Source organism: Hyperolius riggenbachi, chromosome 1 (assembly GCF_040937935.1).
Source record: "Hyperolius riggenbachi isolate aHypRig1 chromosome 1, aHypRig1.pri, whole genome shotgun sequence".
NCBI lineage: Eukaryota > Metazoa > Chordata > Amphibia > Anura > Hyperoliidae > Hyperolius > Hyperolius riggenbachi.
The window spans coordinates 387,277,484-387,303,715 of record NC_090646.1 but is presented as its reverse complement, the minus strand read 5'-3'; the positions used below and the strand labels follow the sequence as shown (position 1 = coordinate 387,303,715).

Below are 26,232 nucleotides of genomic sequence, written 5' to 3'. Positions count from 1 at the left end.
AGCTACTATCATTTTCTGACTATATTTAAAGGAGGGAAAAAACAAAAACAAAAAAGGAGATGCATATATCAGTACCTGTTTACTTGTTTATTTTTATATTGCCATGTAACTCATGTTAAATGATGCAATAAAATACAGTGTTACAAAAAAAAAATGCATTTCAACCAACTTTATTTAGCGAGAAATCCAGAAGTTCAGATAAGTAGAGATGGTCAATGAAATGGCAAAAAATCAATTTTGCATGCACATTCAATGGCAGCTATAAACTGGGCCAACTAAAATTGGTAGCAAGTTCATATGATTGGCCTTGTTCAAAGCTGCATACAATTTGCATGCACATCAAAATAATAAGCATCTCATTTACCATATCTACTAATCAATTCCCTCCAAAACCGGCCTTCAGAGTATGGTGGGGACATTAGCGTTAAGGTGCCCATCAAGGATATAAACGTAATTGTACAATTTAACCAAATCATTCGGATTAACTGAGTAAATATATTTTGACTACTTTAGGTAGTCCTCCATATTAAACATAAGTGGTAAGATTGTACAATCAAAATTGCATAATTAATGGGAACCGCGTGATTAGATTTGGAGCTCCTCTACAGGACTATATAAATGCATAGCAAAACTAAAGTTTGCCATCTTAAAAAACAGAAGGTATTCGCGATAATTCAGGTTGGAGTGAGCATATGATGTCTCCCACGATGCAGCACTGCTGAATATGCAAATCATCCCTTGTCCCTGTAAGCTAGCCACACCTCCAGAAGCGCTGGATAAATATAACTGCTGGATAAAATGCATATAAATACTATAAAGTCCAGCAGAGGTGCATCAATAGCAGTTAAAATCGTACTTCAGTGAGAACAGCTACTGTAAAGTACAATATAAAAAAAAAAAAAAAAAACAACCTCTCAAAATCGTGTTCTTCAGAATTCTATTTCAGTATATGATGCATCATGTTTTAAAACTAGCAGTGGGTGAGTCATTCACTCTTCATATGTCATGCAAAATGGAATTCACCATAAAAATCCTCCCTTCATGCAGAAATGTAAAAATATTGTTTTCTTTTTATTCACTATATCCAGTACAAAAACCAGCTGCTAGCAGTAATATATAGAGCAGAAATATGGAGTTTACTATATTCTTACAAAGTGAACTCATTCATTAACCTTTGGGGTTATATGAAAACAGCAGGGAGAAGTCTTTTCTGCCTTTCACAACTTATCAGGGACCGCCAGCCTTACAGAATCTAAGCAACATCAATAACTTCCTGATCTTGTCTGAAAAAGAAAGCCAGCAGTGTTTACTAGGAATGCATGGCTAAATCCTGTCTTCCAGCAATAGATAGGCTCACTTCACACTGCTCTGTTCCACATCATACCGATTAATACTCGCGCATAAGCAGCCAACCAGCTTTCCATCAAGACGAATTTCACAATAAAAGGCTTAACAGTTTTGTGTGGTCATCACTTTTCTATTCTCACCAACTGTGCATATTTCTATAATTGAGAATGTGTCACATACAGTAAAGATAAAAGCACCAATTCAGCTTATACATTCCCTTAAATGTTTTCTCAATCTCATTTATAAGATGAGGAAATAAGAACTGCCTGCACCCCTGACCTTTACATTTTATAGCCACAACATATTGTTTCATTAGCCATTTAAAAGAGAGCTGCTTGCTGAAACACATTCTGCCTGCCAAATCATTTGTGTTCAAAAGGAAAGAGGAGCAACAAACTCCTCCAGGTCAGCAGTACGCATTGAAAGCAACCTTCAGTTATTATAGCATCCATGTACAATGACAAATAAGACACAGCTTATGCAGAGAGAAAATTCTGGACTCCGAAAGCACATAAAGCAAATAATCTGGAATTTACAGATCCTTACTTCTTTCAAAACAAGCCATTCATAAAAATCACATGAACAACAATGTAATATGTAATGCTGAATATCCAGCATAACCTTAGGTGTGCTAAGCCGTAGAGGATACTGACAATATACTAAACCTTGGAATGCCACCAGTAATGTCTGCAATTTCTCCTCACATTCTGTATACAATTCTGGGAAAGGATGAAAGCAATTTATACAAGGATGAAAATTCTGGACTATCCATGAAATGTCCTACAAACTAAACACTGATGCCACAGTTGCACAGAAGAGAAATGTATAAGGATATACAAATGATGGTTAGGTATAGACTGACTGAAACAGTTCATTTTTAATACTAAGGGTTTTCTTTTAGGGTGAACCTGACATCAAATATGGCATTGTGAGATAAACACGTGTATATATACCGTAATGGTAATCCTAAAAAAAATATTTTTTACTGTTGACATGAGAGACAGCTGGCCCTGAAGAAGGTAATTTGGGTGCCGTAGTCAGCTGGTAACATGGGAGCTGCATAGACTGCAATGTTAATCATGGTTATAGCCGCATCCAGTGTATAATTTGGTTGCCAGCGTTTGGTTTTCAGCGATCGTCTGAAGTGGTGGGGCACCTTCTCTATGGGTTTCCTTCTGGACACAGCTGAAATTTTATAAATGTATCTACTGTTAGAGAAAGTAGTAAATTTGTTAAAACTATTCTGTAGCCTGGGAAACATTATCTAAGTTGGAACAAGATTGTACTTTTCTTGGTTTTCCCGGACTTAAAGTCCTTAATCATAAAGTATGCAGATCAAACTCTCACTGATGTTCATTCCTGCTTTTTAATACTTGTTGAGTTACTAAAAATAAGTAACAACCTACTAAAGTGTTCTCTTCACTCCTTCCCTGCGGTCACATGCTTTTTACAGCAATCCAGACATTTTAAAAACATCTCATCAGGTCTCAGGAAGAGAATATGCAGTGAATACCCTTGTGGCCTGACTCAATACTTGGAGGGAGACTGGAATGTATAGTGGTAGGTTATTAACCCTGGCAATTAAAATAAGGTTTAGGGAGAATTGCGGTAGATGTTAGTAATGCAATTATTACACACTTACGGTATATAGCGCTGATATTTCCCATATTGATTCACAAAGTGCATCAAACAAATACAGGTCTCTAATTCCATCAGAGGATCTAATCCTTACTATGTTTATAGTCTGGACAGTTTTGGTGGCAACCAACCATATAACATTTATTGGGATGAACATAAATCTAGCCATCTCTGCACATTTATACATCCACATAGGTTTATCACATCAGGATATCATACTGTATGACAATGCAGTGTCAGGAGGATGCGGAGGAGGAGGACGACGTGGAGGACGACGACGTGGAGGAGGAGGACAAGGAGGAGGAGTAGAAAAAAAATAAAATAGGGCTACTGTTGACTAGGTCAGCATTGTTCTGCATTGCTATTATCTGTAGTACAGTGGTGTACGGCCGTCTCCCCTCCCAGATGCCTACTGGACATGCTGGAGCTTTGACTGTGGCTTCTCAGCAGCTTTCAGATGATCACAGCTCTCACACACTCGCTGTAGCAGATGCTTGTCCATACACATACCACCTACCATGGTTTAAAACTATGGGTAGCTCTGATCAGCGGGGTAGAAGCCATGACCAGAGATATGGAAATAGCAGCTCTGGGAGGTAAGACGTAAGGTAGTGCTAAGTTAGTCAGAACTAGCCCTGCTGCCTGCTTTGCCATTTGACCTTAGATGGGATTTAGGTAAGGATCATTCTTTACTGACTTATGGCTACTTATCAGATTCAAACCAGCAGTGAAAATAAAAGGACACAAAAAAAGTGAATACAAAAGCGAATATGTTCTTTTGAAGAATGGGGATGAACACTGGTGCTGGGTAGCCACTTTCTAGTAAAAAAAAATCATTAGAGCAGTCAGATAATTCTAATCGGATTGGTTGTAAATAATCTCCGTTGATGGGCACAATCTATAACGACTGCATTTAAAAACAGTCGTCCGATTGGATTTTTGTCTAACCAAAATTTGGATTTTCTTGTAGCTTGTGATAGATAGGAAGCAAAGAGTGGTTCGTTGATGGTGTAGTGAACGATGCATTATGATATTTCACTTTCGATCAGTATTCTCTGATCACCCAAATGATATTTCGCTAGAAATTGGATCGTTAGTGGCCACCTTAAAGAGGAGCTGTTAGGTATAGGGTCAGAGAAAAAAAAAAAATCATCAGTAGCTAAATATTGGCTGTACTTACATTACATATGCATTTCACTGTCCACGTTTGGATTTCACAGAATTTTTATATAGTATTTGCAGAGATTGATGCTCCTGACAGCTCATGGCAGGTTCCATGTTTGTCTGTCTTGTATGAAGCCAATTGTGATGTAATATCCTCCCTTACTCTGCTTCCTGATGATTCGACTCACAAAAAAGATCCGGATCAAAGATCCTAATGGTTCATGATCCGGACAACACTACTGTGCAGTGAATATTAATTAGCCATGTGGCTAGGAACAATAGCGGACTCATGCAGTATACTCTAACGCAGAGCTTTTCAACCTGTGGTACGCGTACCACCAGTGGTACTTTGCTGTTGGCCAGGTGGTACGCACCAGATTTGCCTGCCACTTAATTGCCCGCCTTCTGCTGGTTCTTGTCCCGTCCTGCCACCACAAAGTTTGGCTTCTCTTCACTGTGCTGTCCTGTGGCATACTCCAGACCTCAGATCAGCAGTGAGGAGACAGCCAGGGGAATGGTGCACAGTGATGGTGTGTATACTTCAAATACAGGTGACATCACTGCTCACTGCCTGTATTTGAAGTATACGCATCGTATACCTGACTGTCTCTACACTGTGGCCGGGTTATCGATGAGGTTTAAACTAATTCACAGGATAGCACAGCGAGGTGTGAGCAAGGGGGTCCAGAACTTTGTGGTGAGTCACTGCCCAGCTCTATTATGGTGGGTGAAAGCTACCTATGTTGGCAATCTGTAGGCTAGTAATCTAATTTTAATCCTTTTCCCCACCAATGCCTCCTGCTTTTCGCATCCCATATGCCCCCTTTTCTTAGTGTGCCTGTAAGAAAAAAAAATGCGCCTGGGGATACTTAGCTCGGGAAGGGGAAGCCTCTGGATCCTAAAGAGGCTTCCCTCTTCCTCCTCCATAGAGGAGATCCAGTGCTGGGACCCCCAAAGATCTCCTTGTTGGCGTGCACGCATGCACAGTAGCATTTTTTTGCTCGGTCTCCGGCAGAAACAGCCGAGCCCAATTGGTTACTCTCTACTGCGCAGGCACACTGGTGGTACTTGAAAATGTTTAGGTGATAAAAGTGGTACATTTAGAGAAAACGTTGAAAAGCCCTGCTCTAAACGGAACATGTGCCCTGTGAACAGCACATTGATTTTTCAGTGTTGTGAGCTGGGCTGCAAGATACAAGCTGCTGTAACATGAGCCTGTAACTTCTCACTGTGAAAGCAGCCTTAGGGCAGGATAGGGAAATGAAGGGGAGGACCAAGAGAGTGCAGTGGGGAGAAGACGCAGCCCCAGAATGCTTTGCAGTATCTGTTATGCGGCCTGCCGGCCTCCTTAGGAGCTTGGGAATATAGAGGCTTGCTGTTCAGCAAACATCAAAGTAAGAGAGATTTTTAACTTCAGTATTGCCATTTTGGCTTCCTTCTAAACTGTTTAACACAGGAGAATAGAGGTTTAAATTAGCTTTTGCAGCCTGACAGTTACGCTTTAAGGGCTCAGACACACTATAAGCGCTTTTCTGAGCATTTTTTAAAATCACTCCTATTCACTTGCATTAAAATCGCAGTAAAAATCGTGTGGCGATTTTTACGCAATTTTACTGCAATTTTAAAGTGAATGGGAGCGATTTTTATACAGCCTTTAGAGAGCGCTGATCAATCACAAATGCTCAGAAAAGCGCTTATAGTGTGAGCCCTTCCAGTTCAGGCAGCCAAAGCTTGACATTAGTGCTGTGTGAGGGTTCTGTGGTGACCATGCCTAAATCTCATACCTGGCTTGCAAATCATAGCAAGTGATAAGTGAAAAAAATCTAACATGCAAAGTACTATATATTCTGGTGTATAAGACTACTTTTTAACCCTTGAAAATCTTCTGAAAAGTCAGGAGTCGTCTTATACGCCGGGTGTCATTGATGCCAGGTGATACGCCCTATCCTGTTACCGACTCTTAGATCTAGCTGCTGAGGACTGTAGTGAAGCGGCGCAGGTGCACATGTGCGAGATCTGAGAGGCAGAGAAGGAGGTAAATAGGATACAAGGGCGGGCCAGAAGGATGAAAGAGGCGTGTTTTATGGGCACAGCACAATCTATTCTTCCACACCAATCTGATAAACAGGGAGACAGGGAGAGCTGACCAATCTGCTTAGGGAGAGAGTTGACCAATCCAACTAGTCAATCGCCTATATACTGGGTACCACATACAGTACAGCACCAGTATCTGTTCATACATAGCACCAGTATGATTTTTTATTTTAATTTGGGGGTGTGCGTTGGAAGAGGGGTAGTCTTACACGGTAAGTATATATCAAACTGTATATTTTAAGTGGAAAAGTTGGGGAGGAGTCGTTTTATATGCCCAGTCGTCTTATACGCTGGAATATAGGGGTAACTTCTGGGAGGGAAAAGCATGGCTTCATATCACTGAACGTTTAACACTGGTGCTTAGCTAGAACAGCTCTTGGAAGCTATGATTTTCTTATTCCAAATTTTGTATCAAGAGTGTAAACATTTTCAAATTTTTTTTGTTTTAATTTTTTTTTTTTTTTTAAATCACCACTGGTGATTGCTGTATAATGTTGAAAATAATTCTGTTGACACCTAGCAGAAAAAAAGTGTAGTTGTAGTATTCAGGAACCTTAAAGAGACTCCGTAACAAAAATTGCATCCTGTTTTTTGATCATCCTACAAGTTCAAAAAGCTATTCTAATCTGTTCTGGCTTACTGCAGCACTTTATACTATCACTGTCTCTGTAATAAATCAACTTATCTCTCTCTTGTCAGACTTGTCAGCCTGTGTCTGGAAGGCTGCCAAGTTCTTCAGTGTTGTGGTTCTGCTATGAACTCCCCCTTCCAGGCCCCTGTATGCTTTTTAAAACTGTTTTTAACCACTTTTAATGCGGCGAGGAGCGGCGAAATTGTGTCAGAGGGTAATAGGAGATGTCCCCTAACGCACTGGTATGTTTACTTTTGTGCGATTTTAACACTACAGATTCTCTTTAAGATAAAATATGACAAACAAATAAGTAAAATATAAGCACTTGAAGTAATAGTAGACCAAATAAGAAATTACAGAAATGCGGTGTTTTGGTTTTCCAATTTCCCTGGAGCTTTAAAAAGGAAAGTAAAGGCTCACCATAGGCATCTGTTCTGCAAGTTTCACAAAAGGGTTTTCATACATATGAATCAAGCTTCAATGTCTTTACTAGAAGATCTAACAATCATTATGCTGTTTCAACACATGAAATGGATGTTCCCATTGTCTAAAATGAAATATCTACTATAAAGGTCGACATACTGCCAAAAGAAGCTCCTGTAAGGAAGGGCTGACTTAAAAAGCCATACTGATAAGTATGCGAGCAAGCTGGAGGTTGTACATGCCCTCGCTTATTTTTCAATCACAAGTTTGGAAGGACAAATCCTGAAAATATGAAGTATTAAATTGTAAAGTATGTTACTTTCCTACCACACATGTCCCTGACTGCTATCACACACATCTCTACAGGTCACCTACCACTCGTTCATAGGTTTATGACAATTACTATTTCAGCATTCCAGACAACTGAACTTTTACTTATGTATTCTAATCTAGAAGACACATGAATTAGTGGAATAACATTCTACAAGCCAAAAAAAATAAAAGTACAGCTGGCTGAAAACCCATTTATTTTCCTTTGGAAATGAATATTTATTGTAGATTTAGACTGGTCATTATGCTGGGCATACACGGTCAGATAATTCTTATCAATCTAACCGCTGATGGCTCGAATGATAAGATCCAACCTGTCCAATACCCCGCCGGATCGATACTGCGCTCGATACCGGTGGGGGGGGGGGGGGGGCAATGGGAAGAAACGAGCGGCTGATTAGCAGCGCACGCGCGGACGAGCGGTGACGCGCAGGCATCGAGCTGCTGGCTCTATACGAGCGCAAAAACTAACCGTGTATGCTCAGCATTAGGCTGCATATTGGGGTTATGGTAGCCACATAGGCTTTCTCCTAACCCACCGTTCCCCTCCCTGAGCTCCATCTATGCTACATCCAAGGTCCACTTGCAAAATATCTCTTCATTTAAAACAAAAATTGGGCAGCAATTTTGTCTGAAAAGTTACTCAAAAACGCAGGGAGGTAATACTAAAGGGACCATACACAGTAGAGCAGTTGAACACAGTTACAAATCACAGCATGAAGCTTTCAGGTTGTAGAATTCCCCTCAATTGCATACAGTATAAGCACAGGGGTTGTGTTGCGTTTTATTACTTTTTTTTGAGATTCTCTGCAATTTCTGTGTGTTGGGCTTTTTTGGTAAGTGTTTTTGCAAGCGCTTTTTTGGGGCGTTTTGCGATTTCTAAGTGTCCTATGCCTTATTTTTAAAGGGAAAAGGACCTAAAAATCCCAGAAGCACTTCACATTTAAAATTGACAGGGAAAAAAACGGCCATGAAAATCACTAGCAAAAGCATTTTCTAGCTCTTTGCGCTTTTCCTATACCTCCCATTACCGCAAAATCCCTCCGAAAATGGTCCATGCATCGCTTTTCAGATCGGAAAGCAAACAGAGCGCCCCAATCTGAACTAACGCATAGGAAAGCATAGTGTAAGCGCTTCCAGGGCGATTTTGAAAAATCGCCAGAGCTTAAAAAAAAGAAAGCGCTTCTAGTGTGAACGAGCCCTAAAGGCAGTAAACATACATAAGCCCCTGAACTGAAGCAGAAGCTGGCTCATTGTCAGTTGGACAGGCAGGTGATGTGGCGATGATCGACAAAGAAAATGTCCACCTGAAGTTTACCTGCACACCTGACTAGAAGTCAGCCTCTGTTCTAATGCTGGGGATACACAGTACGTTTCTGTACCGTGTATCGACCAGCTGATCCGGCCAGCTGATAATATTCAGCTGGCCCGATCAAGCTGCTCGACCCCGCCCGCTCGATTCCCGCCCGCGGACAATGGCAGGGAATCGAGCGCTGATAAGGAAGCGCCGGCGGGGGGCGAGCGGTAATCGATCCGCGGGGAAGCGGCTGGGGTCGATCCGGCAGCTAATCGAGCCGCCGGTCGACCCGTGTATCCGCGGCATAATGCAGAGGATGATATAAAATCTGGAGGGTAGGCAAGGAGAATAATGTCTACCATCACAAATGGGTTGTACCCTTTAATCAGTAAGTTCCTGAAAAAGAACCTGTAAGCTTTGTGCATGTGTATGATACAAAAGAAGCCTTGCACAATGGGTGGTAAGACTAAACAATACAGCCCTTGTGGGCAATGCCTGACACAGGTTCACCTAAATTCTACTTCTCCGCTTTCTAGACAATCCGAATGACTATGCCATTTGGGTAACTCAGAATTCTTTAAAGGAAAACTGTAGAGAGCGGTGTATGGAGACTGCCATATTTATTTCCATTCAAGCAATACCAGTTACCTGGCTATCCTGCTGATCCTCTAATACTTACAGCCATAGACCCTGAACAAGCATGCAGCATATCAGGTTTTTCTGACAATTTTGACAGATATGACAAGATTAGCTGCATGCTTGTTTCTGGTGTGATGCAGCCACTACTTCAGCCAAATAGATCAGCAGGGCTGCCAGGCAACTGGTATTGCTTAAAAGGAAATAAATATGGCAGCCTCCATATACCTCTCACTACAGTTCTCCTCTTACATCAGCAAATTTTGAGATACAAATATGAATATACATAAATATTGTACAAAATAACATTTAAAGGACAACTGAAGCGAAAGTGATATGGAGGCTGCCATTTGTTTCCTTTTAATAAATACAAGTTGCCTGGCTAGCCTGCCTCTTTTAGTCATAGACCCTGAACAAGCATGCAGCAGGATCAAGTGTTTCTGACAATATTATCAGATCTTACAAGATTTGCTGCATGCTTATTTCTGGTGTGATACAGACACAACTGCAACCAAATAGACAAGCAGGGCTGCCAGACAACTGGTATTGTTTAAAAGTAAATAAATATGGCAGCCCCCATATTCTTCTCACTTCAGTTGTCCTTTAAAATTAATATGACGTGGTAGTTATATTAACTGTGGTTATTATATTATTATGGTGGTTAAAAATTAAGTTAGCAAAAAAAAGGAAGGAATAATAATCGTGGAACATATTGGCATTTCAAATATTTGAATGTTGGTGCTGCTTTCACCAAATTATCTCAACATTTTCATTTTGTTGGGTTTTGTCCTAATACCCTAGCACACTAGTTTATGCTACATTACACCACCAGATACAATACCAAGTATTGGTAAAAGTTTCACAGACTTTTCAAGGCGCCCTGCTAGCCTTAACATTTTAGTAAAATTGGACAACAATCAGGTCCTATAGACCAGTGTTCCCCAACCCTGTCCTCAAGGACCACCAACAGTGCATGTTTTGTGGAAATCCACAGAGGTAGTTAACCATATTACTTCACCAGTGCTAATCACTTCACCAGTGCATGTTTGTGATTTCTGCAAAACATGTACTGTTGGTGGGCATTGAGGACAAGGTTGGGGAACTCTGCTATAGACCTAGTAATACCGCCCATGAAGGAGTGTTGATGGACAGAAAGAAATAACCATGCAAGTGGTTACACCAAATATATACAAGACTTCACCTGTGTTGTAAATCTAATCATGATATTTGCTACATTGATGACACTTGCATTAAACAAAGAAAAAGGCTAGTCATCTGAGGCATGGACAGAACATGAAGCCCCCTCTAACAATAAAAATTACAAAGCTTTAGGTTAGCTGATCACAAACTGCGTTTGGATTCTACACAAAGAAAACCCACATACAAACGTGTAATACCAATGCCTGTTTCAGTAGAGGGGGGGATTTGTTTGGCTTAGAAAATATCTGGATTGCGGTGTGCAGAACTGTGCTTTTTATGTTGTTGTCAAAACATGTTAACACGCCAACTTCTAAATGAAAGGAATAGCATGGAGAAAGCTAATTGCTTGTCTTCTAAGCAGCAAACAGAAACAAAATCTGAAAGCTCAGAGTGCTGCCCTGCAATAATTGTCACGCTAATTATAGCTTCATGATCACCACAAAAATACATAGTAAGAGCCATTTTTCCCACTAAGCATACTGGCAATGAAAAGAGCAGAAAAACACACCATCTTTAACATACCCTTAAAATTCAACTCTAAGCCAAGTATTCAAGTACAATGACAACTTACCCAGGGCTTCCGATTTTCATTCAGCTATAGAGTAACAAGAGATTTCGCCCAAGAGGGGAAAAACAAAAAATAAAAAAACACCTTTTTATTGTTAACCTGGTTTGTGACTAACACTAGTGCTGGAAATTTCAAGCCAACCCAAAATTTCTAAAGGTTTTATGGAGGCCTGGAGATGTCCTTATGTCAAGGTTTCTCAAACCAGTCCTTGCCACTCCCCATCGGTGCATGTTTTGAAGGCAACTTCACCTATGCACAGGTGGGGTAACAAGTGTCTCAACTAGGTGAATTCCATGTAGCTGAGACACTAATTACTCTACCTGAGCATAGGTGAGGTTGCCTGCAAAACATGCACCATTGGGGTGTCACGAGGACTGGTTTGAGAAACACTGCCTTATGTCATTTCATATCTCTTATCACGGAGTACAATTAAAGCACACCTGAAGTGAGAGGGATATGGTGGCTGCCATTTTTATTTCCTGTTAATACAAAGTGCCTGCCTGTCCTGCTGATCCTATCCCTCGAATACTTTTAGCTGTAGACTCTGAACAAGCATGCAGATCAGGTGCTCTGACTGAAGGGTGACTGGATGCTTGTTTCAGGTGTGTGATTCAAACACTACTGTAACCAGTAAGATCAGCAGGTTTCCAGGCAACTGGTATTGTTTAACCTCCCTGGCGGTATGATTCATTCCTGATTTTAGGGTCTTTTTTTCATGTGCTTTTTGACCCTAATAGCTTGTGGTTACCGCTAAGGAAGTTGACCCTTCACTTCAATACCTTAAAGCGGAATATAACCCTGCATTTCAACTTTGCTCTAAAACATTATTTACAGCATATTATATGCAACCAGCATTTTTTTTTACTAGACCAGCATTGGAAGGGTTACACACAGAGCTTTAAAGTTCCTGGAGAGAACTGCAGACGCATCCAAAGTTCAGATAGATACATTTAAGTAAAACAAAATGTAACAAGTGAGGAATGTTACACACTATTTGGCTGTCCTCCAGCTCCTGCACAGTCAGAGAGAGTGAGTCCCATTCCACAGTTGTTACATTTTGTTTTGCTTAAAATGTATCTATCTAAACTTCGGCTGCAGGGAGCAGTTCTCTCCAGGAACTTTAAAGCTGTGTGTGTAACCCTTCCAATGCTGGTCTAGTAAAAAAAAAAAAAATGCTGGTTGCATATAATATGCTGTAAAGAATGTTTTAGAGCAAAGTTGAAATGCAGGGTTATATTCCGCTTTAACTTAATAGATTTTCAGCCTGGGCGCATTTGGGTTCAATTGCTGGCAGGCTCCCCTTTTTTCAATGGCTACAATACACAACCTCCATTCAATTCATTGGTTGAGCAGAGTTGAGTGGCAGGTCAGCCATTCCCTATTCAGTTTTCTAGTAGAGAGTGGTAGTCAGTGCAGCTCCATCTGTGAAGGTGAGAGGCTTGAAACAAGCAGTGCAATTTGTGTCCGATTTACTGAACACTAACGGTGCACTAACACTATATCGCATCATAATTCTGCATCTGAACTCACTGCCCATGCAATTCTATGAGACCGTTCACATCTCTGCATTTTAAAGAATCACTCTACTCTAATTTTCTGCAAGTAGGCTTTGAGTCAGTGTGCATTATGCAACTTGCACAGTGTGAATCCACCCTAAAAAGTATTTAAAGATTTTTGGAAAACTTTGCACATAGTTTCTTGCAGTTTTGGAAGAGTGCACAAGGCAGAGGGGAGGTGGTAAACTGATACACTACCATATATTGTTTCTCTCCCTTGCCTCAGCAGTATTCTCCGAACCTTCCATTTGCTTCCTTCCATAGTCTTCTACTTCTATGCAGTGAGAGTGCTCGCCCCACCACCCCACTGTCAGATGGAAGGTACACATAATTTAGCAGGACTTGTCACTTCTTATTAAATGATTAGACAATACATTTATATTGTGCCTTCCTAGCCGACTCAAAGCGCTTTAGAGCTGGAGCCACTTAGAATACGCTCCACAGGTGACTAGGAGCATTAGGGAGCCTTGCCCGAAGACTTCTTACTGTTTTATGTACTGACTTGGACCACGATTCAAGCCCTGGTTAAATGCTTAAACTCTACATCAAAGGCAACACCGTATTACTGAGGTTGTCCATATATAACACTGAGAAAAATAGAAAATAGTGGTTACAAAATGCAAAGTTCGACTGAGACTATAACAAAATCTTTATATTTAATGCTTGCCTAGTTGGCCCAATTGCCCTTGTTAATGGAAATATTGTTTTTGTTAAAAAATATTTAAGCAAATGAATCATGCCTACACATTAAGTACTATTTAGTGTATGTACACTAAGCACATAGTCCATAGTGGCTTAAGGTGGTCAAAACATCCTTAGTAGTAGCCAAGAATGAGTAAGGATCAAGGCAGCTTAAAATTTGCTAAAACACACACACACACACACACGGAAAGCCGTTTTCCCCATAAGGCATGTCTGTAATGCCCATTTCCACTAAGTTTAAATTTGCATTGTAAAAATTTGCACTAACACAGAAAGCAATGCAATTTTAAAACAATAGTTTTAATTGAGTACAGTTTTTGTAATCCATTCCAATCCCCCAAAAATTCAGACAGCTTGCTGCAGAATTTTACACCATGCATGCATTTCCCACATAATGACTGTCAACTACGCTAGAACCATGTGTAAATTCCCATAGAAATTCCCATAAAAATAATGCCAAAATTGGTATATAGAAAAATGCATGCATAATGTAATATCCTTGTGGAAATGGGTCCTTAACCACTTGAGGTCCGCAGCGTTAAACCCCTCCCCCCCCTAGTAACCCGCCCCTAGTAACCAGGCCATTTTTAGTTAAATAGGCCACTGCAGCTTTAAGGCCAAGCTGCAGGGCCGTACAACTCAGCACACAAGTGATTTCCCCTGCCCCCTCTTCCCCCCACCAACCGGTTTTGCCCTCTAAAGGCTCATACACACATCAGACCATAGTCTTTGGAAAATGAAAGATTTCCCAAGTCTGTGATCTTTCATTTTCAAAAGACTATGGTCTGATGTGTGTATGTGGCCTAAGTCTCCCAAGCGGCGATCGCTGCTCAGAGACTGAAGGCGGGGTGGAGTTCCGCCCCCGAGCAGGAGATAACTGCGCACGATCTCCTGCTAGCCCCATAGACAGCCGTTCACGCCAATGGGCGTGGAGCGGTCCTGGGGCTGCCACACTGCTCACGCCAATTGGCGTACTTAAAGTGAGTTTGAAGTGTAATTAAAAATTTTTTTAAAAACCTGATACTTACCTAAGGAGAAGGAAGGCTCTGGGTCCTATAGAGCCTTACCGATCCTCCTACGGTCCCTGTGTTCCAGCGCTGAATCCTCCGTTAGTCTCCAACCAATGGGCTTTGGCAATCCTCAGCAGCCCAAGTGCACCCGGAGACAGGCAGCTCCATACTGCACATGCGTGAGTATGCGTACTCGGGCATGCGCAGTACGGAGCACTCAGGCTCCCAGAGACTTTAAAAGCATCACACAGCAGAAGTGAGCAGTCTCAATCCGATCTGCTAATGGGGGATCCAGCATTGGAACGTAAGGTCCTTAGAAGAAAGGGAAGGCTCTATAGGACCCAGAGCCTTCCCTCTCAAGTATTTTATTTTTTTTATTACACAGACTGTAAAATCTTTCCTCTCCCCGATTTACATTCTGCCATTTATCACATGGCGACATCTTTACTGCTGGCAGGTGATGTCACTGGAAGAGGTTGCTTGCTTTTTGGCAGTTGGAAACAGCTGTAAACAGTAAAACAGCTGTTATTTCCCCACAATGCAACAAGGTTCACAGACAGGAAACTGCCAGGACCATGGTCCTCACAGTTTCCTGTGGGAGAGGTTTCACCACAATATCAGCCATACAGAGCCCCCTGATGATCCGTTTGAAAAAAGGAAAAGATTTCTCATGGGAAAGGAGGTATCAGCTACTGGTTGGGATAAAGTTCAATACTTGGTCATGGTTTCTCTTTAAGGACCCATTTCCACAAGGATATTGCTTTTTGCTTGCTTTTTTCTATAAACAAATTTTAACACTATTTTTGGGAATTTCTATGGGAATTTACACATGGTACTAGCGTAATTGACAATCATTATATGGGAAACGCATGCATGGTGTAAAAATCTGCAGCAAGCTTTTTTATTTATTTAAATTACACTTCAGACTCTCTTTAAGCTAAATATGACAAGACCCACGAGTAATGGGGTGTAAACTCCTGCTCAAATTCCATTGGTTCAGATATTAGCCACCTCAAGCAGCCATATGAAGTAGTAAAACAGAAAAGACACATCGCTCATATAAACCTCAAAGCTGCCAGTAGCAGCTGAATATGACACACTGTCATTTGTAAGGGCCTGTTTCCACTAGACCAGAAAGATTTGAAAACAGATTTTTCCAGCCAAATTTTCAGCATTTTTTAAATAGTACTGAGTGAATAGTAGTGGAACGAGTGCAAAACCAGTATTTAAACCACTCCCTGCTTTGTCAACCACCAAACCATATGAATTCTGAATTTAAAAAAATGGATACAAACGTAGAACATATCATGGACCATTTAAAAGCATTATGTCCGATTGGTCCGTAATGTACAAAATTCTAAAGCAGGGGCTCAGAATTTTAGCCGCATGTAAAAATTTGGATGTAATGGAAACTGACCCATTACTTTACATTGGTATCAGTTTAAATCAGATTTCATATAGCTTAAAGACTGATTTTTAGCTCTAGTGAAAACCGGCCCTAAGCTCCTGAAAAACACACTAGGGATATGCACATGTATACTGATAAAGCAAGTAACCACTTCCTAGACTATAGTTTAGGGGACAGAACACTTATGCAGTGTTGAAAGGTTCTGTGTTCCCTAACATCAGTCAATGCAGCCTACATGTATTTCCCAATGAAACCGTGTAAGGATATGATTTTTATAGAATACACAAAACTCAGCCTGTACTCATGAGATGCGCACAGCTAGCACAGGGAGAGGTCCAAGTGACCAAGTCTTTGCTATTTATCAAAAATTAAACGCTACTTACCATGCCAATACAAAACAAAAGAAATATTAACAGCCATGGGATATCTGTACAGCTATGCTCTTCCAATGGCCTCCAGTCTCTCTTTGAGTTCTGAAAAAGAATGCACAAAAAATAAAAATATAAATCAGTATTTTTCTCACACATTATCAAAAGTATGCTCTCTTTAAAACCCTCATTTTGCATCCCATTTTTTAATGCACGTTGTAGTAAAGTTAAATTAATTAGCAAAACACAGTTTTGCACATCATGGGTCATATGCAATTCACTTTTTCTCCTAAGTTTTCTCCTAGGAGATAATTTTTCATCTTTGATTTAAAATAACTTTTTAGTGCTTTGCAACTGAAAGCATACCAAAAAGTAAGTGAAAAACTGTCAAAATTATTTTGAGTATTTGTTTGCTGGTGGTTTAAAATGCATTTTATTTACAAGTTGTGAAAATATCTCCTAGGAGAAAACTCAGGTGAGAAAGCAAATTGAATATGGCCCCATATGTCTGCAATTAACATATTGGATGCTGCTGGCAGCAGCCTGTAGTTCCTTATTGCCAGTAAGAGGGAATTACTTCTCTGGCACACAACAGATCACCTGACCCGGTCCACCTTTTCACACTGAAGTGTTAAAGCTCAACAGTTTCTCTTGTATTTGTATCCAATTATAGCAGTGAGTAAAAGTCCTGTCTGCACCTGCACAGAGCCGCTCATTAGGGATGATCAATGACGTTAAAGTCCCACGTTACAGCAGCCTGTAACGCAGCCCAACTCACAGCAATGATAAATCAATGGGCTGTTCACAGTGCCCACGTTGCGTTGGAGTATAACGCAGCACGTTTAATGAAAGTGCAGCATGCTGTGCATTATACTCGTATTTCCCTGCGTTAGAATGTTTGCACATGCTCAGTAATGTTTGTTTGTTTTTTTAAATGTGCCGTTTTCGTTCGATCAGTATGCGTCAAAAAGTATGCATAAAGTACGTATCAAGAAACGCATAACGCAGTTCACTGTGTTGTGAACTGTTGTCTACTGTGAGACCATGGGCAGGAGTCTGAGACAAGGAATGTGATGGACCAGCCAATGTGCAATTCAAAAGCCAGCGAGTTGTAAGCAAGCCATGCAAAGCTTCATAGTTACCATCCTGTCATTGATGAAAGGGATCCAGATGTCGGAGCAGAAGTGTTGAGTGGCTCAATAATGGATGCCCGGGGGAGACCGGTAGCTGCCAGAACGCCTGACATGTTTCACCGCACTAGCGGCCTTTTCAAAGGCAGGCAGCAAAAGTTTTCACCTGTTGATCGCCGCAATGGCGTTTTTAAAGTACGCCGCGGCTGTGTCTGTCCCGCCCCCCTCCCTTCATCCTCCACCCACACCAATCTAGACGTCCGCCAAAGTGTGCAGACGTGTGGGCGGCGACCCGCTGGAGCGCAGATGTGCTCCAAGATGCCCAACAGGAAGCGTGTATCGCGTCACTGCAAGGCTACAAACGAGGAGCCACCCCAAGCACGGCAGTGGGGAAGAGGGGGAGGGAAAGAAAGGACACAAACTCGCATGTGCAGCCAGGGGAATATATGTAGTCTATTATGTCCGATGTGGGCAGTATTATCAATGATAATTAACTAAATAACTCAACTAAATCCCTGGGGGATTGGGAGCGACACCCCTTTTTAAACTCATTGTAATATGTAATTTTTATGGGGGACACTGGGAGGAGTCTGTGTTTCTGCACAACTGTTTTGATAGGTTCCTTTGTTGGGCCGGTGTGCAGTTGTCATCACCACACATTCCAGTGGTGTCTCGCCTTCATATTTACTCTACACTCATATGATGACATATATTTTCATATGTGGCTGCACCAGTCTCGACACAGCTAGCTGTTCTGCTCTGTCTAGATGGTGTAACTAATTTAATTTAGTTGAGTTATTTAGCTAATTATCATTGATAATACTGCCCACATCGGACATAATAGACTACATATATTCCCCTGGCTGCACATGCGAGTTTGTGTCCTTTCTTTCCCTCCCCCTCTTCCCCACTGCCGTGCTTGGGGTGGCTCCTCATTTGTAGCCTTGCAGTGACGCGATACACGCTTCCTGTTGGGCATCTTGGAGCACATCTGCGCTCCAGCGGGTCGCCGCCCACACGTCTGCACACTTTGGCGGACGTGCGTATTGGCGTGGGTGGAGGATGAAGGGAGGGGGGCGGGACAGACAGCCGCGGCGTACTTTAAAACTGCCATTGCGGCGATGAACAGGTGAAAACTTTTGCTGCCTGCCTTTGAAAAGGCCGCTAGTGCGGTGAAACATGTCAGGCGTTCTGGCAGCTACCAACCTCCCCCAGACATCCATTATTGAGCCACTCAACACTTCTGCTCCGACATCTGGATCCCTTTGATCAATGACAGGATGGTAACTATGAAGCTTTGCATGGCTTGCTTACAACTCGCTGGCTTTTGAATTGCACATTGGCTGGTCCATCACGTTCCTTGTCTCAGACTCCTGCCCATGGTCTCACATCCCTGCGATTGGGGGCTTATGAAGATCTGACATTGGACGAGTTGTCTCATGTTTGCTTATAACTTACTGGCTTCTGAATTGTGCATTTGCCTATGATGAACCTTTGCTCATTGTCTACTGTTCATCAACTGCCATGTTTTACCTATGCATATAGGATTTGTTTACTCATCTGGAACGTTTCATTCAGTGTCCATACCTGTCATATGCCCCTTTATGATGCGGGTCTATGATATCTACTCAACAAAAAGCCATTTTGCTATATGACACTATCCTTTGAGTTCGGCCTGCATTTTTACGAGTGGGTTGTTATTCAATACCTCTGTCGCATGGGATAATTGTACTACTTTTGGAGCTATCTCTATATATTTTTCATCCTTGATTGTGCTAGTGGAGTGTGATTCTTTGTTTCAGGGGGGGGGGTTTGAGGACTGCAGCCTCACCTCCTTATGGACTTTGCCTGGGGAGACCAACCTATTGATTTTAAGGGGAATTCTAATTGATGTTATTTATATTTATTAATATATTTGTTTACACGAGTAATTTTGTCTAATAATAAAAAAAAATTGTAGTTTCTTATGCACCCAAGAGCCAATCCTCCTTTTTTGTGGTTTCTTGTTTACATTAGCATAGAGGTCTAGCACTTTATCATCCCTCAGATAATTATTAATTTAGTGGTATATTCAGTCCCAGGGATATTGTACCTCCAATAAAGCATGTAATAATTCTGTATCTTGGTATGCATATACAGCTTATCCCAGCCTTTATTCTGTTTTGATTTTTTTAATATAATGGGACATGTCCCTCAAGGAATATTTGTGAGATATTTTCTGCACCTTTTTGAATATCTTTTAGTATTTACCCTATGTGCCCATTTTGTATGTCTTATGTTTGGTTTGATCAGTTGTTTCATCCATGGCTTTGTTTGCAACCCAGGTCACCCATTATGAACAATTGAGATTATTTTGGGCACCTTTTACACAGATCTCCCTGAAATCAGATATTACTTGCTTAAAGAGGAACTCCAGTGAAAATAATGTAATAAAAAAAGTGCTTCATTTTTACAATAATTATGTATAAATGATTTACTCAGTGTTTGCCCATTGTAAAATATTTTAAACCCCTAATTTATATTCTGACATTTATCACATGGTGACATTTTTACTGCTGACAGGTGATGTAGCTGCTGCAAGCTTCTTTGGCAGTTGGAAACAGCTGTAAACAGCTATTTCCCACAATGCAACAAGGTTCACAGACAGGAAACTGCCAGGAGTACCACGGTCCTCAAAGTTTCTTGTGGGAGGGGTTTCACCACAATATCAGTCATACAGCACCCCCTGATGGTCTGTTTGTGAAAAGGAATAGATTTCTCATGTAAAAGGGGGTATCAGCTACTAATTAGGATGAAGTTCAATTCTTGGTTGGAGTTTCTCTTTAAGGTGGGTACACATGTCGGACCGTAACAAGCTACCAGTCGTCAGACCAGCCGTCCCCGCCACCAGCCCCCCCCCCCCCCCCCGCGTGTGCGGCCGTAGTGTACAGTCTGTTGTCAAGCTGATAAGGCTGGTTTTGACTGATTCGCTCAGCGGATCAGTCAAAACCAGCCTCATCAGCCTAAAGACAGGCTGAAAACACCGGCAAACTGTCGTCAGAACGACTGCCCCGGGGGTTGGGGGCTTGGGGTCTGACGACTGGTAGCTTGTTACAGTCCGACGTGTGTACGCACCTTTACAGATCTGTTATGATCACTATCGTGGGATGCCACAGGTGCTGCCAGCAGTTTGCTCTCCTCTCCCCAGTCCATAGAGTAGAGTACAAGCTACACAGCCACAGAGTAATACAAGCTACACAGTCATGAGCCAAACAGTGTGTTTGTATAGCTCTTATTAATCTGCCACCTTAAAATGTTCTGTAAAGATTAGATTGGGGTGAAAAAAAAAAATCTAAATTCTTTAGTGGGATTTGTTCCAGGTGTGAAAGGTATGCAACACATCCTCTTGCCCTGTGCAACTTATTACTGCAGCAAGGTGAAAATTTATGAACACACTCATAGCAACGGTGCTCCTAACCCACGTACACAATACCGTTGCCAGATTTGAAAAGAAGAGCTTTTTGAGATAACTTTCAGTTTTTGGAAACTAAGCTAGCTGCGGATTGAGATGGAAAAATAAAATTTTTTAAAAACTATTAGTTTATCCACAAATTCCCATTCTCTAGTATAGCTGGGACATGTACCATGCTAGTGTCAGAATGAACTCAACATCAAAGCGAAGTCAAAGGTCTGAGTACATTGCATTTATATATTTGCAAACTTGAAATTATTACTTTACTCAGGGCCCTTTCACACTAGGGTGTTGTGTAAATCTTATGCGTCTTGATGCTTGCCTAATGCAAGTCGATGGTTTCATTCATGTTACCTGCGTCGCGGTGTAGTCCGTTGGAATTCCTCGATCTGATGCTGGTCTAGAACTACGTTACCACATGGCTTCTGTGTCGTCTTGCAGCGATCTGAGTTGGCCCGGAAGTCATGTTAGTTTATAGCGACATGGGGATTTTTAAACACTTTCTGAAGCGGCATGTGTGGAAGCGTATTTTTACAATACGCTTCCGTGCACTTCCGCATACGCGAAGCAGGAAGTGACCGCAAGCGTGAGTCATTTCCTTCTTGGCCACATGCCATAGGGGGAATACCGCAGAGTAACGTGGTATTTCCGGAAGGACTGTTCTTGGCGGTGCGGCTAACGCTGGTTTGCAGTGTAAAACTGGCCTAAGGCATCTACATTAATGCAAACTGCATTATGCAAATTTGGATATGCTGATTTTTTTATTTTTATTTTTTAATAATTTTGTTTACTATGACCTTGTAGTGCACTCAAGTATGTCACTCCTTGATCCAGCAAGGTAACAACTGTTTTGAAAGACAGCGAAGTGATTCTACCTATGTGGGCTGGGAATTTTATTTTGTCTAGAATTAGGTGGAAACTCTCGCCTCAGGTATATCACAGTGAATAGGAGGTTGCCCTGCCCTATAACAACCAAATGATCATGGTCTGAATCATTGCTGGCTAATCAGATAGGACTGACAGACTGATTTACTGAAGGTGGAGAACAGTACACAGGTTTGATGGCCTATGTTTGAAAATTTTGCATGCATTGTATTGGCATTTGGCATGCATTGCTGACAGGTTAATAAATTAAGCGGTTGTGCTCTCTTTCTGTTGCATACACATAACAGCATAAACTTATCTTTAATAAATCCAGGACAGGCTGCACTACTGAAAAAGGTTGTTCATTCAGCTTTGTACAAGATGACTGCAGTCACAAAACTATGTGGGGACTCATATTTTAAATTAATAAATAAATGCAGTCCTGAAAGCTTACTTGTATTACCCAGTAATGTTCACTGTTCTCCAGCTTTAAGACATCATGCCAACTACCTTCCAGGGTTCCTGTGTTTAGAACCATACATTGCATCAAACCAATGAATGCACCAAGGGCTGGTTCACACGGACGCTTGGCAACATCGGGGCGGCTGGAAGCCGCGTCGTCCTGTGATATCTCGCTCGGGGACGGCGGTACGAGATTGTCTGCTTCCCGTCGCGTTCGACGTTTCTCATCCCCGCAAGGGGACATGAAGACGTGGCGGCTGAGCGACCGCATGCGGTTGCTAGGGTGGCTGAAATGACGTGTTAAATCGGGATTGTAGCGATGCGTTTGCGCAATCGACGATAAACGCCGGTAACCGTGCGATGCTGAACGCTCCTATTCACTTGAGCCAACAAGTCCCGAACACCAAGCGTCCGTGTGAACCAGCCCTAAATAAGATTCATGCTCATTAACAAAAAAAAGAAGCAGTTGCATGATGTATAGTGTTAGCCATCAGTAAATAAACAAAAAAGGCTATTAAAAATTCTAGTTACAGTGACACTTCTCTAAGCTAAGCTGTTTTCCTTCAGACTAGATTTCTGCTACAGATTTTACAGTAGGTTTTGCTTTTCTGTGACTAGATGTAATATTTCTCAAAACAAAATTAGGAACGTAAAGCCCAATATGACATGATCATTCAGAATTTACCACCCTTATGCCACGTTCATAGTGGGATGCTGAACTCCGTTCCCTGTGTAACAGGAACGCAATGAAACCAAATTGTAACAATTAGTGTCAGCAAAACAGATTTTCTGATCATTGGTGATCTGCAGTATCACCAATAATACAGATGCTATACCTGATAATGTGGTGATCTGCATTATCACCAACAATGCTAGTATAGCTAGACACAGGACAACCAATGTGAGATAGGGTTTGGTGCAACAGTAATGAGTAAGAGGAGATCTCCCGAGGAGCGGGTGACTCAGACAGTACTGCAGCAGATGATTACCTGAGGAGCAGGTGATTCAGACTGTACTGCAGCCAGTGGACACCTGAGGAGCAGGGACCACTGACTGTGCTGCAAGGATGATCACCTGAGGAGCAGGCGATTAAGACTATACTGCAGCCAGTAGACACCTGAGGAGCGGGGACCACTGACTGTGCTGCAAGGATGATCACCTGAGGAGCAGGCGATTAAGACTATACTGCAGCCAGTGGACAGCTAAGGAGAAGGTGTTACAGATTGTGCTGCAGCTGAGCTTCACCTGAGGAGTAGGTGAAAGCTACTACAGATCTCTCACCAGTGGCTAGGCCCACCGGTGAGGACAGGAAGGTCAGACAAGCAGAGTAGGCAACGTACGGACAGATAAAGTACAAAGACAGAAGGCTGATTCAATGTGACGTTCAGGCAGAGTCGGCAACAGGAATCAGATGAGCAGAGGTACAGAGTCAACAAGCAGGAGAATAGTCACAGGAAGCAGAAGGTCATAACAGATAATACAATGCAATTAGTACTTTAAGCTATCAACAGAATCTGCCTAAGTGTGGATCCCCAGCTCCAGCTGGTTCTAGCACACTTTGGGATCTGACTAGGGTCTGAGCACTAACACGTTAGCATTCGCAACAGCAGACACGGGGCAACTGACAGACTAGTACTATATATACACACGGAGATGCCCTGCAGCGCCGCCCCCATCACTGAGCCAATCCAAAGTACCGTTGGAGTCAGCTGACTTGGCAGATCAGCTGGCTCCCCTTCTATTTGCATAAAGGTCCTGTCGCCTGGCGCGCGAGCCCTCAATCTATGTGCAATAGAAGGACCAGGCAGAGCAGCAGCATGTTACTGCGCGGCAGAGGCCGCTGGCTGATACGCGGAGATAGCCGCCATGTCGCCTGCCTCTGTGGCATTATCTCCACTATCCATTACACAAATTTAAAAAGTTGTACCGTACATTACAGCTGCGTTGCATCACATACAGTGAATGAAAATGAATTTTCACTGTATGCAGTGCGTTACAATACCACACACCGTTGGTGCATTGCCGTGCACCAAGCAGTGTGATAAAGCGGCTGGCCATTTTGCCACACTGCAATGCACCACTGTGAACGAGGCCCAGCTGATCGGTTTAGTTGGCTTTGATTAAGATGGGGAAAATAGTTTTCTTGATTACAGATGCATAATAAAACAACGCGAAAACAAAAATAGACAAACACAAATAACTGTCTTGAAATCCCAAGGTTTATCATACCGGCAAATATAAAAATTGGCTGGTCCACAGATAACAGCAAACACACAGCAGAGTCACCTTGCACGTATTCAACTTGATGCATTCATTCTCTGATAGTGATACCAGCCTTCAGTAGAGGTTAAATTGAACATTAATTGAACAGTGGTTACGGCCAGTACTGAAAGAAACTAATCTGCTCAACTGGGTCCAATTACAGCTGTTAAACACAGGCTACCAAGGAAAAGAGCCATTTCCTTTATTGGCTCTGACTATATTAGCGCAGTGAGGAAAAAGGCTTCAAGGCGGTCATTTAGACTCAATCAAGCACAGTGCATCTGAAAGCAGCGGAGATATAATAAATGCTGCTAGCACAAGTCATTAAAAGCAAAAACATCCTTAATTTGTATTTCAAAAAACAAACGGGACACTTCCTGCATCCTAAAGAAACAGGCATGCTTTCCACAGAACATTTCCATCAGTAGTCATTTCCTATAGCTGGCATTATTCTAGCCTAATTTCTCTGTTGGAACAGCAATCACAGTTCATTAGATAAAAAGAAAAAAATATTAGTGGCCATTCTAACAGGCAATTAAAGAGGTTGCTTAATAAGTGTCTCGGTCACCCTTCTCCCCCAACCGCCCAATGAGGAAGAATGATACGAGTCAGCTAGCACAATTCACATAACGAGGTTGGACAGAGAAGCATCAGCCTCAGAACTGGCTAAACATTGCATGTGACCTTTTAGAGTGTTCCAGTGGTGTCTAAACAAGGGGATTCTTCTGAGTGTAGAAACAAACCATTGGTGTGGTTTTAACTCATGACCAACTGTCTTTTCCTTACTGGACAGATTGCAGCTTACTTCCTGTTCTCATTTACACTGTCCCAACTCCCTAGTGTATGACTTGAACAGAACTCCCATGCAGGATACTGGAGCCCAATAACACTCTGAGCACACTTCTAACGTTTCCCTGCACTACTAAAAATGTAAATACATTTTTGGCCAGCGTTTCACTTCAAAAAGGTGAAATAAGATGTTGGGTTGGGGGGGGACGGGACCCTTTCAACTGTCCCTGCTCCATAGCAATCACATTTATTATTTACAGGACATCAGCTTATCAAATACAGGAAACTATTGTCTCCAGGCAGGAAATATGCAAATACACAAATGGATGTAAATGAATACACAAAAAGCATTTAATAACTAGATAGACAGCATGTATTATGCATTAGGCTGTGACTGTGCTCATGTAAATCCTCTGGAACTATCTCAGTGTCACTTTGACAAAGCATCATCATGTTTACCAAAATATTTGCTGTAAGAAAACAAGACATCTGCCACTATAAAACATGCAGGTTGCACCACCTCTAAAAAACCTCTTGTAATATTATATGCAATGTCATTTAATAAAAAGCCAGTTGGCATACATGTCAAATAAACCCCCAGATTCTTATAGGCAAATAAATTATTGAAACACAAAAAAGGATATTTAAAGCTCTAATATGACTAGATCGGACACCCTTCTGATAATGACTGTTTATACAGAACACACACATTTCCAAGTCTGACAGGCTACACAGTTCCATAATTACAAGACCTTCAATGAGAGTGCTTGCCGAGTTATCCGCTTGGCTGCCTACATGCTGCAAGTATTTTAACCGCTTATCGCCTCCTTACATTAGACACACATACCAAGTGACTGAAGCACATGCTACATCCTAACTAGGGAAACAAGCAAAGGTAAAAT

At 41.8% G+C, this 26,232-nt stretch overlaps 1 protein-coding gene across 1 annotated transcript in view; it reads right to left on the bottom strand.

The window, feature by feature from the left end:
• SLC44A1 (solute carrier family 44 member 1) overlaps positions 1-26,232 on the bottom strand; it is a 188,756-nt gene that overhangs the window by 133,620 nt on the left and 28,904 nt on the right. The window contains exon 2 of the mRNA XM_068234429.1: positions 16,388-16,477. Coding sequence (XP_068090530.1) covers positions 16,388-16,477 — 90 coding nt within the window. The remainder of the gene's footprint in view (positions 1-16,387; positions 16,478-26,232) is intronic.